Raw genomic sequence first — 12500 nt, 5'->3', positions numbered from 1 at the left:
AACAAGATAACAAAATCTGCTTTTTTCCATCTTAGAAATGTCAACAAAGTGCGCGGCTTGGCCCCCCGACAAGACGCTGAGAAACTTATTCATGCCTTTGTCACCAGTAGAATAGACTACTGCAATGCTCTTTTCTCTGGTCTCCCAAAAAAATTAATTGACAAATTGCAACTCATTCAAAATTCTGCGGCAAGAATCCTAACAAGAACCAGAATGAGAGAGCACATCTCTCCTGTCTTGGCAGACCTGCACTGGTTACCTGTCTCATACAGAATCGACTTTAAGATTCTGCTCACAGTATTTAAAGCATTAAATGGACTTGCCCCTAGCTATATCTCAGACATGCTCTCTTTTTATGCCCCTGCTCGAGCTCTCAGGTCCACTGATGCCAAGCTGCTAAGGACCCCCACCCCCCCGCAGAAGAAGATCGGCGACGCCGCGTTTGCCTGCTATGCGCCCAAGAGATGGAACACCCTCCCCATCGAGATCCGATCAGCCACCTCCGTCGACTCCTTTAAGAAGCAGCTGAAGACCCACCTCTTCATCCTTGCCAACTCCTAGCTGCCAAGGCGTCATAGTGTCCCAGCCGCCGCAGCGCCCTTACTACTCGCAATCCAGCCCTGGCAGGGGGCTCCCCTAGGTGGCCGCTGGTCTCTGCCTGAGGTTTCTTCCTGACTACAGGGGGTCTTTTTTTTTTCTCAGACCTCACTGAGCTTTTTTTCCCCCTCACAAACTATGAATCAAGCGAAAGGGAGTTTTTCCTCACCCCTGATGCCACCAGGGGCCGCACCTGAGCGCCCAATCTCTGTGTGACTATCTATGACTTATGATAGGCCCAGCCACTATGGACCTTACACATCTAAGAATCCTGGTCCTAACCTACGTTGAACTTATGACTCTACATTCTCTGTCTATCTCTTCTTCCTCTGCCTTCCTGCTTTTTCTGCCTCTCCTCTATACCTCTCCTTTTAAATCTATCTCTAACAATGTTTTTTCCCATTTGTTAAGCACTTTGAGTTACATGCCTTGTATGACACAGTGCTATACAAATACAATTATTATTATTATTATTATATGTCCCTTGCTCACTCGAACTGTTGAACATTACTGAAGGACAGTGGGGAGGAATGGGCCGTAAATGAGTCCCATGGCTAGAACCGCGGCGCAGTCCCTCCACCTGTGAAACCAGCGGTCAGCAATTTATCCTCGGTCACTGCATCACCATCCACCATGTCCACATCGACACCTTAGCACATTCTCCCAATTAGCTTTTATTCTGAGGAAGAAAGTGCAGCTTGTATTTTCCCGAGTAGTCTATCAGACAGACTGGGGAGCTAATGAGTGCCATTTTAAGTCCGAGCGATCTTTGGATCTTATCTCCCAGCGGGAGGCTGGGCAATCGCCCAGACAGGCAGAGCCGTCTGGCCATCGGAACCGAATGTCCGGCCAGCCAGCGAGCGGAGAGAGAGAGACAGAGAGAGAAAGCCATAAACATTCAAGGTATCTGCTGCTACAGTGCAGAGACCGCCTGCTGTGTCTGTGCCTAATGGCCTGGCTCTTAAAGTTAAACTCTGGTTCAGCTGTTTTTATCTCCTGGCGCCGTTGCTTGGTTTAGCATCACGTCAGTGGAGCAGTGACAAGAGGGGAAGACGATGATGGTACGGCGTGATGGCAAGAAGTTTCTATTTGGCTTTTAAAACGAGGCGGTCCAGTGTCCAGTGCTGCGTCATATCTGCTTGGACAGTGGACACGGTTTGACATGTGGTTTGACTCGTCAGATGGCACGAGTCACTTAAGCCCTGTCTGGAAATCCCTGTACCTTTTACACAACCCATTTGGAGAGCAACATCTTAACTGAACTAAAGCCGTCAAATATTCTTTAGCAAAGGCAATTACTGGTATAATCTTCAAGAACCACCTCTGTTGAGTTGCCAAAAGCTGGTTGGGCCAATAGTTCGACCTTACCTTGAAACGATATTCTTTGCAAAGGTAATTACCGGTACAATCTTTCTTCAAGAACACCTCTGTTTACATGCCAAAAGGTGGTTATGTGGGCCAATAGTTCGACCTCACCTGAAACCAATGAGGTCAAGTGTAAAGAAACATAAGCTTTAGGCCAATTTGAAAGAAAGAAAGAAACAAACAAACAAAACTAACGGCATGCCAACAATTCTAAAGTAAAGAAAAAAACAATTGAGAGCATGGAAGTTGACAAAAGAGGAGTCATGGCAACAGCTGCCAGCTAAGAAAAGAGAAAGGGAGAAGGTTACTTGGGTTTAAGCACTCTATTTAGAGCCTGACCCCGCTTCACCCAACAAGGAAGGAAAAGCAGGGGGAAAAAAACAAATCTCGCAACGTTGACTGAACAAAGGCTGTTCTAACTAGAGCAAAAAAAGATACATCCAGAATGCTCCCACATTCACAGACTACTGCGCTATCACTCAGGGAAATGAGACCACCATATAGCGATTCCCACAGTCAATGAATAAACAGAGACTGTTTACATGTTCTGCTGACCATCCCCAAAGCTTTGAATCCATATCTCATTTAGATGCGAGAGCTATAGTACTACAACTGTGAGTAACTTTGAGTTAGAGCATAGCCCTCCGCAGTCTGTTTGTCTGGATAAAGATCTCCTGTAAATTATGCAGATGCATAAATAAGTAATATAGCTCTCGTCATCCTCCCAAAGATTAGCAGAAGGTGGGAAATACTCATGGGGCTGACAATGAACAGTACAGTTTCACATTGGGTTGTGTACATTTACACATATCAGGCTCAACTTCATTACCGGCATAGCACAAACAAAACTGTTCTGTGAAATGAATTGAATAAATTAAACCAAAACATTACCAATTCAGCAAAACGATTATCAACATTTTGAAATGAATGTAATGTCTCTTTTCCACTGGTTTTCTGGTAGGCTTACAGCTCGAGACAGCACGACTCAGCTGACAGTTTTTGCTTTTCGATTGGGCACGACACAGCTCAATTGAAAACCAAAAAGTGGAGTCCGAGTTGCGCTGTGTCGAGCTGTAGGCCTACCAGAAAACCGGCAGTGGAAAAGAGACATAAGTGCTAAATACAAGGAAGGGGTGATGAAACAGTTGTGCTGTATGCTGACTGGGTGCTAAAGAAATAGTCAGCCAGCCTTACATTCTGAGCTTTATGTGATAATTATGTGCTGAAGCAATTGCTAGAACTCTGTCTTATTCGCGTTCTGAAAATGTGCTTAAGTAAATGCTAGAAGTTGGTATGACATTCTGAGACTATGAGTAGCCCCTTAATGCACGTCGTACCTCCAGTGGAATGCTGTAATAGTTAACTACCATAGTACTACAATACTATGACATAACACATGGCCTTTAGTGATGCACTACCACTTGGTCATTGCCATTCTGATAACAGCCAATTTATAATGACGTTTCTTAGTGGGTTAAGTAGACGCTATAGTGGTTGGCCTGACTTTCAGATAAGGAGTTTGCTTTACACATTAGAGAACGTGGTAAGGGCCCTGCCATGGCCAAACGGTAGGGCACTCGTCTACCATGCGTCTGACCCGGGTTCGATTCCGCAGCCCGGATCCTTTGCCGGCCCTTCCCCGTCTCTCTCTCTCTCCCCACTTGCTTCCTGTCGCCACCTTCACTGTTCTATCATAAATAAAGTAAAAAAGACCAAAAAAAAGAAATAAAACATAAAATAAAAAAGAGAACGAGGCAGAAGTAGATGCCAGTGGCTGGCCTTACGTTCTGAGAAGGTGGTGAAGAGGATGCGGAAGCGGCTCTTGCGGCTACCCTCGTCGGCCCACATGCGGACCACGGCCAGCGGCGACACCAGCATGACGTCGTTGGCCACCGTGCTGCAGAACTTGCTCTTCAGGTCCTCCACCGAGCTGCTGCCGTCGTACACCGCCACGAAGTTCCGCTTGCACTCGTTGGAGTTCTGCATCTCGTAGTCCAAGAAGCGCAAGTAGATCTGGAGTGGGGCACCAAAGTGGAAGGGTAGATACAGAGAGAGAGAGAGAGATAGAGAGAGAGAGAGAGAAAGAGAGAGGGCAGATCAAACAAATGTACTGTATAACTCCTTCTTTTCATTTGCTTTTCATTTGTGTTTATTTGTGTGCAACATGTGTAAAGCATCGCATAACGCATGTCTACATAGAGAAGTATTATACATATAAGCATATAAAAAACACTGTAAATAATAAATATATATTATACCATTTGTGTATCATTATGTGCATAGATATTTTGCATCATTATGTGCATAGGTATTTTGCAGAGAAGACACACACTATGAATGTGCTTTAAAAATCCTCGTCTATCTCTACCAACCCAAGGTCGAAGGCCAATTATTACATTAACAGGCTTTCACCCTTAATATCTATGACATCAACCAATCAGTATAGCTCGGCCAAGCCTTCACAATACCCCGGCCGGCAGCTCATCGCTCCATTTACTGTAATGAGGGCTCTCCGAAGATGACCCCTTTCCACCTGGACATGAAAGGGGAGACTTTCTGACAGCCTGGGCTATGTGGTGTAGCTACCTGCCGCTAGTGCATTAGGGTTGTGTGGGTGCGATCTCTGCCTGTGGGCTAGGCTTCCTGCCTACGGTTGCCACACACCGTGCACACGTAATGCACACACACTAACACAGTTTGACAGCTGTGTGCACGCGGACACACACACGCACACACACACATCCATATGCAAACACCACACACACACACACACACACACACACACACACACACACACACACACACACACACATATCTATATGCCAAACCACACACACACACTCTCACACACACACACACACACACACACACACACACACACACACACACACACACACACACACACACACACACACACACACACACACACACACACACACACACACACACACACGTGCACACACAACAGCATCAGCTCTAATGGGCACTTAACATCCCATCACGCCACCCCATGTGAAAATCTTTAGTGCCCAAAAGATGAACGACGTCCCAGGCAGCAAAATGAAGTGGGAGTTGAAGAGAAACGAATGAAGGGTCTCCACTTTAAGGCTTGGCAGAACATGAACAAGGAGAGCGGCAGGTGGAGGAGGGTGGAAAATGAGAAGAGGAGAAGGGAAAAAGGAAAGGAGAGGAGCGGAGAGGAGGAGAGAAACTGTAGCTGTATTTCAGGGTAGCCACTTCTCTGCACATTCATGCGCGCTGAATTCTGAGCACGTTTTGCGGCACGCTCGCCGCAGCTGGCTGGGAGGACGGAGGAAAAAACAGAGGCATTCAGAGAGGAAGTCTGGACTGGAACGCAAACCGGAAAGATGCCAGATCTAGGCCAGACTCATGCCAACTGTGGGCCGCAGTCAGAGTCAGGAGGCAGCTGTGTGCGTGTTTGTGGGTGTGTGTCAGGGAGAAAGGCAGAGAGAGAGAGAGAGAGAGAGAGAGAGAGTGTGTGACAGAGAGAAAGCGGGAGAGAGAGAGTGTATGTGTGTGTGTGTCAGAGAGAAAGAGGGAGAGAAAGAGAGAGACAGAGAGAGAGTGAGTGCGCGTGTGTGCATGTGTGTGTGTGCTAAAGTGTGTGACAGAGAGAGAGAGAGAGAGAGAGAGAGCGAGGGAGCATGAGCAGCAGGTGAAGAGGAGGCGATGCCCTTTCCTCCCATCAGCACACCCCCGCGCACCTCTTGACATTATAAATGGTTCCTCTCAGGAACACTCTGAAGTGATGCGTTTTCAGCAAGGCATGTCTGCCTTATTTCCCCTTTCTACAAACAGCAGGGGTGACTCAGAAAATCTGGCTCCCGTACACCGACCAACCGGCTGATGGCACGTACGGTAGTTGGGTCGCAAAAACACTCCAGCTTGGATATTTTTCCCGAAGAAATGAGATATGGAAATTCCAGGCGCACAGCTCATTTCACACAGCTTCATGCCATTTCGCATGGCATAGCATTAGGGCAAGATCATGATGTGAATGTCCACAGACATACACGCACACAAACACACTGCTGCATACACACGCACGGATGCTCGGCTGCTCGCACACAGGCATGCACGTATAAACAAACAAATGCGCGTGAGCACACAAGCTGACACACACAAAGAGACACACAGACACACACACACACACACACACACACACACACAGACACACACACACACACACACACACACACATACACACACACACACACACACACACACACACACACACACACACACACACACACACACACACACACACACACACACACACACACACAAAACACTTGCCAAACACGCACTTTTGTTTTTCGTGTGCGGTCTTATCAAGGTCTTTTGATAGATTATTCCACTCATGCTCTCCTCAGCTACTGATGCAAAGCCTTACACCACCGGTCCTCTCCACAGCCGCAGCGTATTGGCTTTCTTCTGGGGCAGAGCATCAGGTCAAATTGAAGTGATCATAAAGCTCAAATGAGGGTAATGGATCATGCAGATAGCATCTCGGCCTACTGATCAGCGCCTTGTCTCCTCTGAGCCGGCCAGGTTCACATTGATTCCCTTTTGTTCTCTCTTAGTGACGCACCATCAATCACCGAGCCCAAAAAAGGGAACAACTCGACCCAAACAAGACAGCCCTTACCGGTAATCACAGAGAGAGAGAAAAAAAACAAGAACCAAGGCCCAAAGCATAAACCAAGGCGCTGCTATTGTGACGGCTTACACTCACGGCTATGTATTTTTGACATGAGGCCATTTAGTTTACCTCCTTATACAGTTCATGTCTAACTGAGGTCATCCACAGCAAAGGTCAAGGTAATTTTCCACCGATTTTATCTGTGGATGGTCATTATGATCAAAAATAGATTTCATTGAGTTGCGCCAACAGAAATAGAGCATCATGAATCATAATGAAGATGACTGTGGCAACAGATCTTTGTGATGTTGTTTCGGATAATAGAATATTGTAACAAAACGTCTCAAACGAAATGTTTTGCACTATATGTCGAGACAGTGTATCTTCAGCAGACCTTTAGCAAAATAAAAGACACTCGTCTCGTTGCTGCAAATCTCCATAATCACATTGAAAATGAACCACCGATTTTTTTTTCGCCCCCTCACTTCATTAGGCTTCTTTGATTCACACATGACTACAGGGTTACCAGGCATCCGGATAAAAAAGACACTGAGAAATTTCTGTGATTTAGATCAGAGTTAGATCTCAGAGAATACATGTCCTACATGCATTGGTTCTAACTATGCTCTTCAAAGGAATGATTTCACAAAATGATCTAATTAACCTGGCAAAAGTTGTGCTAATTATAGCCTACTTAACTTGTGAGGTGAACAGACAGAGCTAATCGCATATGGCAGTGGTAGCTCAGAGCGTGAACTTTCAGAAGCTGTGTTTCTCACCTTTGATGGAGATTGATGCAATTCCCAGAGAGAGAGATCGCACACTGACCAGCATAAAGATACAGCAATTACTGGACCATAGATTGGAATGAGTATGTCGCACCGACAGGCGCCAAACCAATCAAGGTAAAATATAAGATAGCCCCTCTCCCATGTAACACCCTGGAATACAAATTAAGTAGATCATTTCTTCACTCATATTCCTGCTATACATGGATATACCCATTGGTCTGAGTCACTCATCTTCATAAATTTAGGGAGTAAATCACTCGAAGCCTATGCTCATTTAAGCGATGCTTAGTTTCACCCACACAGTCCACGCAGCTTTGAAAGGCATGATCGAGCTGCCGCAAATCAAGCAAATTACGATGCCTCGTTTAGCCCTCAGTGACGGGTAAACACTCTCGCATTATGGCAGTAAATAAATAACAAATTGCATAGAACTCATATTTATCTTCATATTTCTCCTACATATCTATGACTTTCTCATTCTTAAAATGTTCCCCTGCTCAGCCAGATATTCTGCACAGACTGAAGTCTCTGTTGCCTCCTCAAGACTCACTATACAGGGGCCTTTAGTCCTATAGCCCTTAAGCAGAGTGTTTATTGACTATTTCTTCATCACTATAGTGAAGTCTCCCAATTCCGGCCCTCTAACTTGTAAGCAATTATTGTTTTCTCCACTATTGAAGTCAGGAAAGTATATTGTCATGATACAGATTTTGTATGGCTACAATTTGAACCAGTAAAGACGGTGAAAACCGAGTCAAACGGCCATAAACAACATTGTAGTGAAGGGCAGCGTGACAGAGTAAGAATTTTAATTTTGAAACGACATACCAAATATAACCAAACCAGATATAACCAAAAAGTTAGGCCTGGGCGATATGAGAAAAACTTAGATTTCGATTATTTCTCCCAAACATTTTCGATTTCGATTTTAATCACGATATGAATAAAATCACATTTAAAAAAATAAAAAAATAAATTCCGGGGGAGGGGGGCATGAAGCGCATGAATCCACCAGGTGGATTGTGAAAAATGGTGCAAGGTATGACACCTAGAAAGGACTTTATAAAGGCTGGTCCAGGGAAAATAGCAAACTGCACAGAAGACACAAAAATTGATCATCTCAAAGAAGAGACATACTCAAATTTATATTGTATATAATATCTATAAAAAATATCCTAAAATATCCTAAAAATATCTATAAATGAGGAAAATGAGAGATAAATGCCTAAAGCAAAATATCTTTAACCACAAGAGGGATAACTGTCTAAAACAAAGATTAAAAAAAATCAAAGTCCCCGAGGGCCAGTTTTTCCAAATTCCTCCCAATAACGCACTCACACCCACAGCAGATATTTAGTTTCCATTGACAGGATGAGAGAAAAAATCTCTCATACAGGGCTTCTATTTTCCTGGAGCACTGTGGGTGATGTGCCTGCCTTGTTCTCATTGCCACCCTTCAGTATTTTTTAAAATGACATAAGATTATCTGTTAGCCTATATTTTCAGACTACATTCCTAAAGATATATTTCTTAATGAGAAAACCAATAAGCCTGAAGATAACACTTTTCAAACAAATGTTACTTATTTTGACTTTGTTTATGCAGCTCTCACATGCATAATGAGAATCAGATGCAATAATATGGACCCAACAAAGAGAACATCTCAGGTTTTGTCAACAAGAAAATGGCACATTTGATGCAAGGTTGATTAAATGCAACAGCCAATAATAAATCGTCAAGTTGCTCATAACTTTGTATGTAGTCTTACGTAAGAGGGGTTTAGCAATCCAAACGAACTATTTGGAGACTGTTTAGAGGTGTGAAAAGCACCATCAAGCAATTCATTTTTTTAAGTACCACTAGTTAGCTGCCAGCAGAGCTCAAACACAATTTGCCTTCATTTGTGTTAGCAACTAGCTAGTAACTACAGCTACTGCTAAACCAATTCGAAGTCCTAACACACTGTTTGCAATCAAATGTGGGCCATTACTTTCAAATACGAGGCATAGAGAACTTTGTAATAATTTATTTACAGGCTCTGATACCGTCCTTCACTTGTAGTCTACCTTACAATCTCTGATGCCACCCTCGTAGTCACTACTGTCTGGAGCCTGCAGTGACTGGCCAAGAGGGAGAATCAGACCAAAGAAACTCGACAAAGAAGAACAATCTCTCGGGGGGAAATGCATTGGCCACGGTGTAGTACGGGGGCGTTGCCTGAGGACACGAGTGGATGGAAAATTAACTCCCTTGCGCATGGTCATTAGTCAGTGGGTGCGATGGATACAAGTTCCGTACTCCCCAAAATCCGGAAACTCTGTGAAAATGTGCCGAAAGAGGATATCCGGTTGTCAGTGTTCAGTTTGTGGCCAAATTAACTGCAGTTGTTGGTCAGCAGTAATTGCTGGGGGTAATTAAGGACAGCTGACAAACATTCATGCTGTCCTATGACTTGTTCCACACTCCGACCCTCGCGAAAGTGGCATTGCATGCTTCCCTGATGCTTACAATACTGACCGTAGAAGAAGAATAAAATTTCCGTACTCCCCTTGCCATCATTTCGTACTACGCTGTTATGACGTCAGTAAGCCCTCCTGTCTCTACTCTCCTTCAATCAGACTGAGGGGGCGGGGCATGGCACGCTTCCTCCTAGCGCCTGGGGCGCAATTTCAAAATAAGAGTACAGAGCGCGATCGGACAAAAAAAAACAAAAAAAAAGTTTCATTGAATGCGCATCGAACGTCTAATTTATAATCATAGAAAAATGTTGACATCGCGATTAAAATTGAAATCGAAAAATCGTCCAGGGCTACCAAAAAGATAAGATGAAACCGATAGAAGATCCCGAATATCATGCAGATAGATACCACGCGGCTACAAACCATGATTACAAACCCAGACATGGAACATCTGCCCAGACGAGCCCAGCATCAGTTGCTAAGGGGGATCAAAGCCAAGCCAGGCCACCATGTTCTGGGGATCAAAGCCCAGAGACCTGTCCTCTGACACCAAGACGAGGGGGTTTGCTCAGGGGGGCACTTCAGCTAATCTAACCTCCCCACCACCACCCCGACCCAACAACTCTCCCACCCCCTTTTCTGTTACCCTCTCTGGGAGTTTGGGCTCGTACTGTAACACACTACCCCTCACTCTCAACACCCACCAACTGTGTGCTGTGGTGTGATTACTGAAGTGCAGTTTAATTAGTGGCCTTGGCCACAGAGTTTCAATTATTTATTTTCCACCAGAGTTTTGGAGTGTGTCCTCACAGATGGCCTGCAGTGACACTCCAAAGGGTGAGTGGGGAGGACAGAGACGCCTTGGTGTTCATTCTAAAGGGGTATTTTTGGGCAGTGGAGGAAGGGGAGGAAGATGCCTTTCGGACAGTTTGTTTTAGGCCTTAAAATTTAGGGGGTTGATTTAGGGGAGCGGCACGGGAGCACATCCAGCCACATTGGAGGGGAGCAGTTCAAATATTGTGCAGTGGTTAATTTGTCAGTCTGATGGCAGGAACAGGGAGAGGGAGCAATGGAGAGAGAAAGAGAGTGAGTGAGAAAGAGAGAGAGAGAGAGAGAGAGAGAGAGAGAAAGAGAGAGAGAGAGAGAGGGGGGAAAGGGAGAGAGAGAAAGAGGAGAAATAAAGAGAGAGAGAGAGAGAGAGAGAGAGAGAGAGAGAGAGAGAGAGAGAGAGAGAGAGAGAAAGAGAGAGAGAGAGAGAGAGAGAGAGAGAGAGAGAGAGAGAGAGAGAAATAGGGCTGCCTACATGAATGGATCAGACACGAGGAGGTTAACATTCCACTGGGATACATACAGCGTTCATTTGCCTGGATTTGTGAATGAATAATGTGTGCTTTGGGAGTGTGTGCATGCACGCGTCCATGCACATGTGCGCGTGTGTACGAGTGTGTGTGTGCGTGCGTGCTTGTCTGTGTGTACGTGTGCATGCCTGCTTGTTTGTTTGCGCCTGTGCCTGTGCCTGTGCCTGTGTGAGTTCTAGTAGCAGAGCGAGTGCATTGGACTGGAGATACCGGAACCAAACAGGCTGAGAAAAACACAACACAAGAACCCTGGGAGGCAAAGGAGGGCAGAGAATTTGAACAAAGGCTGCATGCAGTAAAACAACACTGCACCACGCACAGAGAGAGCAAGAGAGAGAGAATGAGAGAAAGAGAGAGAGAGAGAGAGAGAGAGAGAGAGAGAGAGAGAAAGAAAGAGAGAGAGAGAGACAGAGAAACAAACAAACACGCACGTTGCACGCTCCTCTCCTCATCTGCACTTAAAATAAGCACCCCTGTGGCAATAACTGAGCCAGTCAGACATGACGTTGATTTCCAAATCCCCAGAAACACTTATAGAACCACACAGGCCAAAACAGACACATAGCCGGGCAGAGACAAAGACATAATGAAAACAAACAAACGAAAAAACACGTCAGCCTCCATGGAGCTCTTAAGCGGACGTGACGTAGTTCTGCATTCACAGGACCATAGACGACTATCTAATAGCATGGTAGCGAGTACATATCTTCTGATCCCGGTCATTATATGCGCTATAGATATATGCAGTTTTAGGAACTGAATGTAGATGAATCATGCAAACACATCAATATTTTGTACAGAGGTCGTCTGCATGAAATTAGTGTAAAAAACATCCTCCTAAATTGTTTGGTGTGTGGCACGAAAAATTATATGAAATGATCAGAAACAACATATGAGCCGTCTGTGACACAATTCGAACGGCATTAAAATATCATTTTAAATTCGCTATTGAAATGCGTGCTAAAAATGTTTAAAAAAAAACCCTACTTCCTGAGGTCCCGTGGATGCGGAGGATATGACGTCACTTAAAGGGGTATGCCACTATTTTGGTGCTTATTACAGTTGAAATCGTTGGGCAGGGTTTATAAAGGTGGTAAAGTGTCTTATTTTTCATGTTAAGCGTTGTCTTGCTTTAAGACAAGTTAAAAGAGGGAATATGTCGCTAAGCTAGTGAAAGTCAATGTATCCATGTAGCATGCTACAATGCTACACGGATACATTGACTTTCACTAGCTTAGCGACATATTCACTCTTTTAACTTGTCTTA

The 12500-nt window shown here is 44.8% G+C and overlaps 1 protein-coding gene across 1 annotated transcript in view; it reads right to left on the bottom strand.

Moving 5' to 3' along the window:
- Nucleotides 1-12500, bottom strand: part of neto1l (neuropilin (NRP) and tolloid (TLL)-like 1, like) — a 140766-nt gene that overhangs the window by 26760 nt on the left and 101506 nt on the right. Inside the window, exon 7 of the mRNA XM_063206701.1 lies at nt 3747-3975. Within this exon, the coding sequence (XP_063062771.1) occupies nt 3747-3975 (229 nt within the window). The remainder of the gene's footprint in view (nt 1-3746; nt 3976-12500) is intronic.

This window comes from Engraulis encrasicolus, chromosome 9 (assembly GCF_034702125.1).
Source record: "Engraulis encrasicolus isolate BLACKSEA-1 chromosome 9, IST_EnEncr_1.0, whole genome shotgun sequence".
In the NCBI taxonomy this organism is placed as follows: Eukaryota; Metazoa; Chordata; class Actinopteri; order Clupeiformes; family Engraulidae; genus Engraulis; species Engraulis encrasicolus.
Note: the sequence above shows the minus strand (reverse complement) of the source record. Positions and strands in the feature narration are given on the sequence as shown.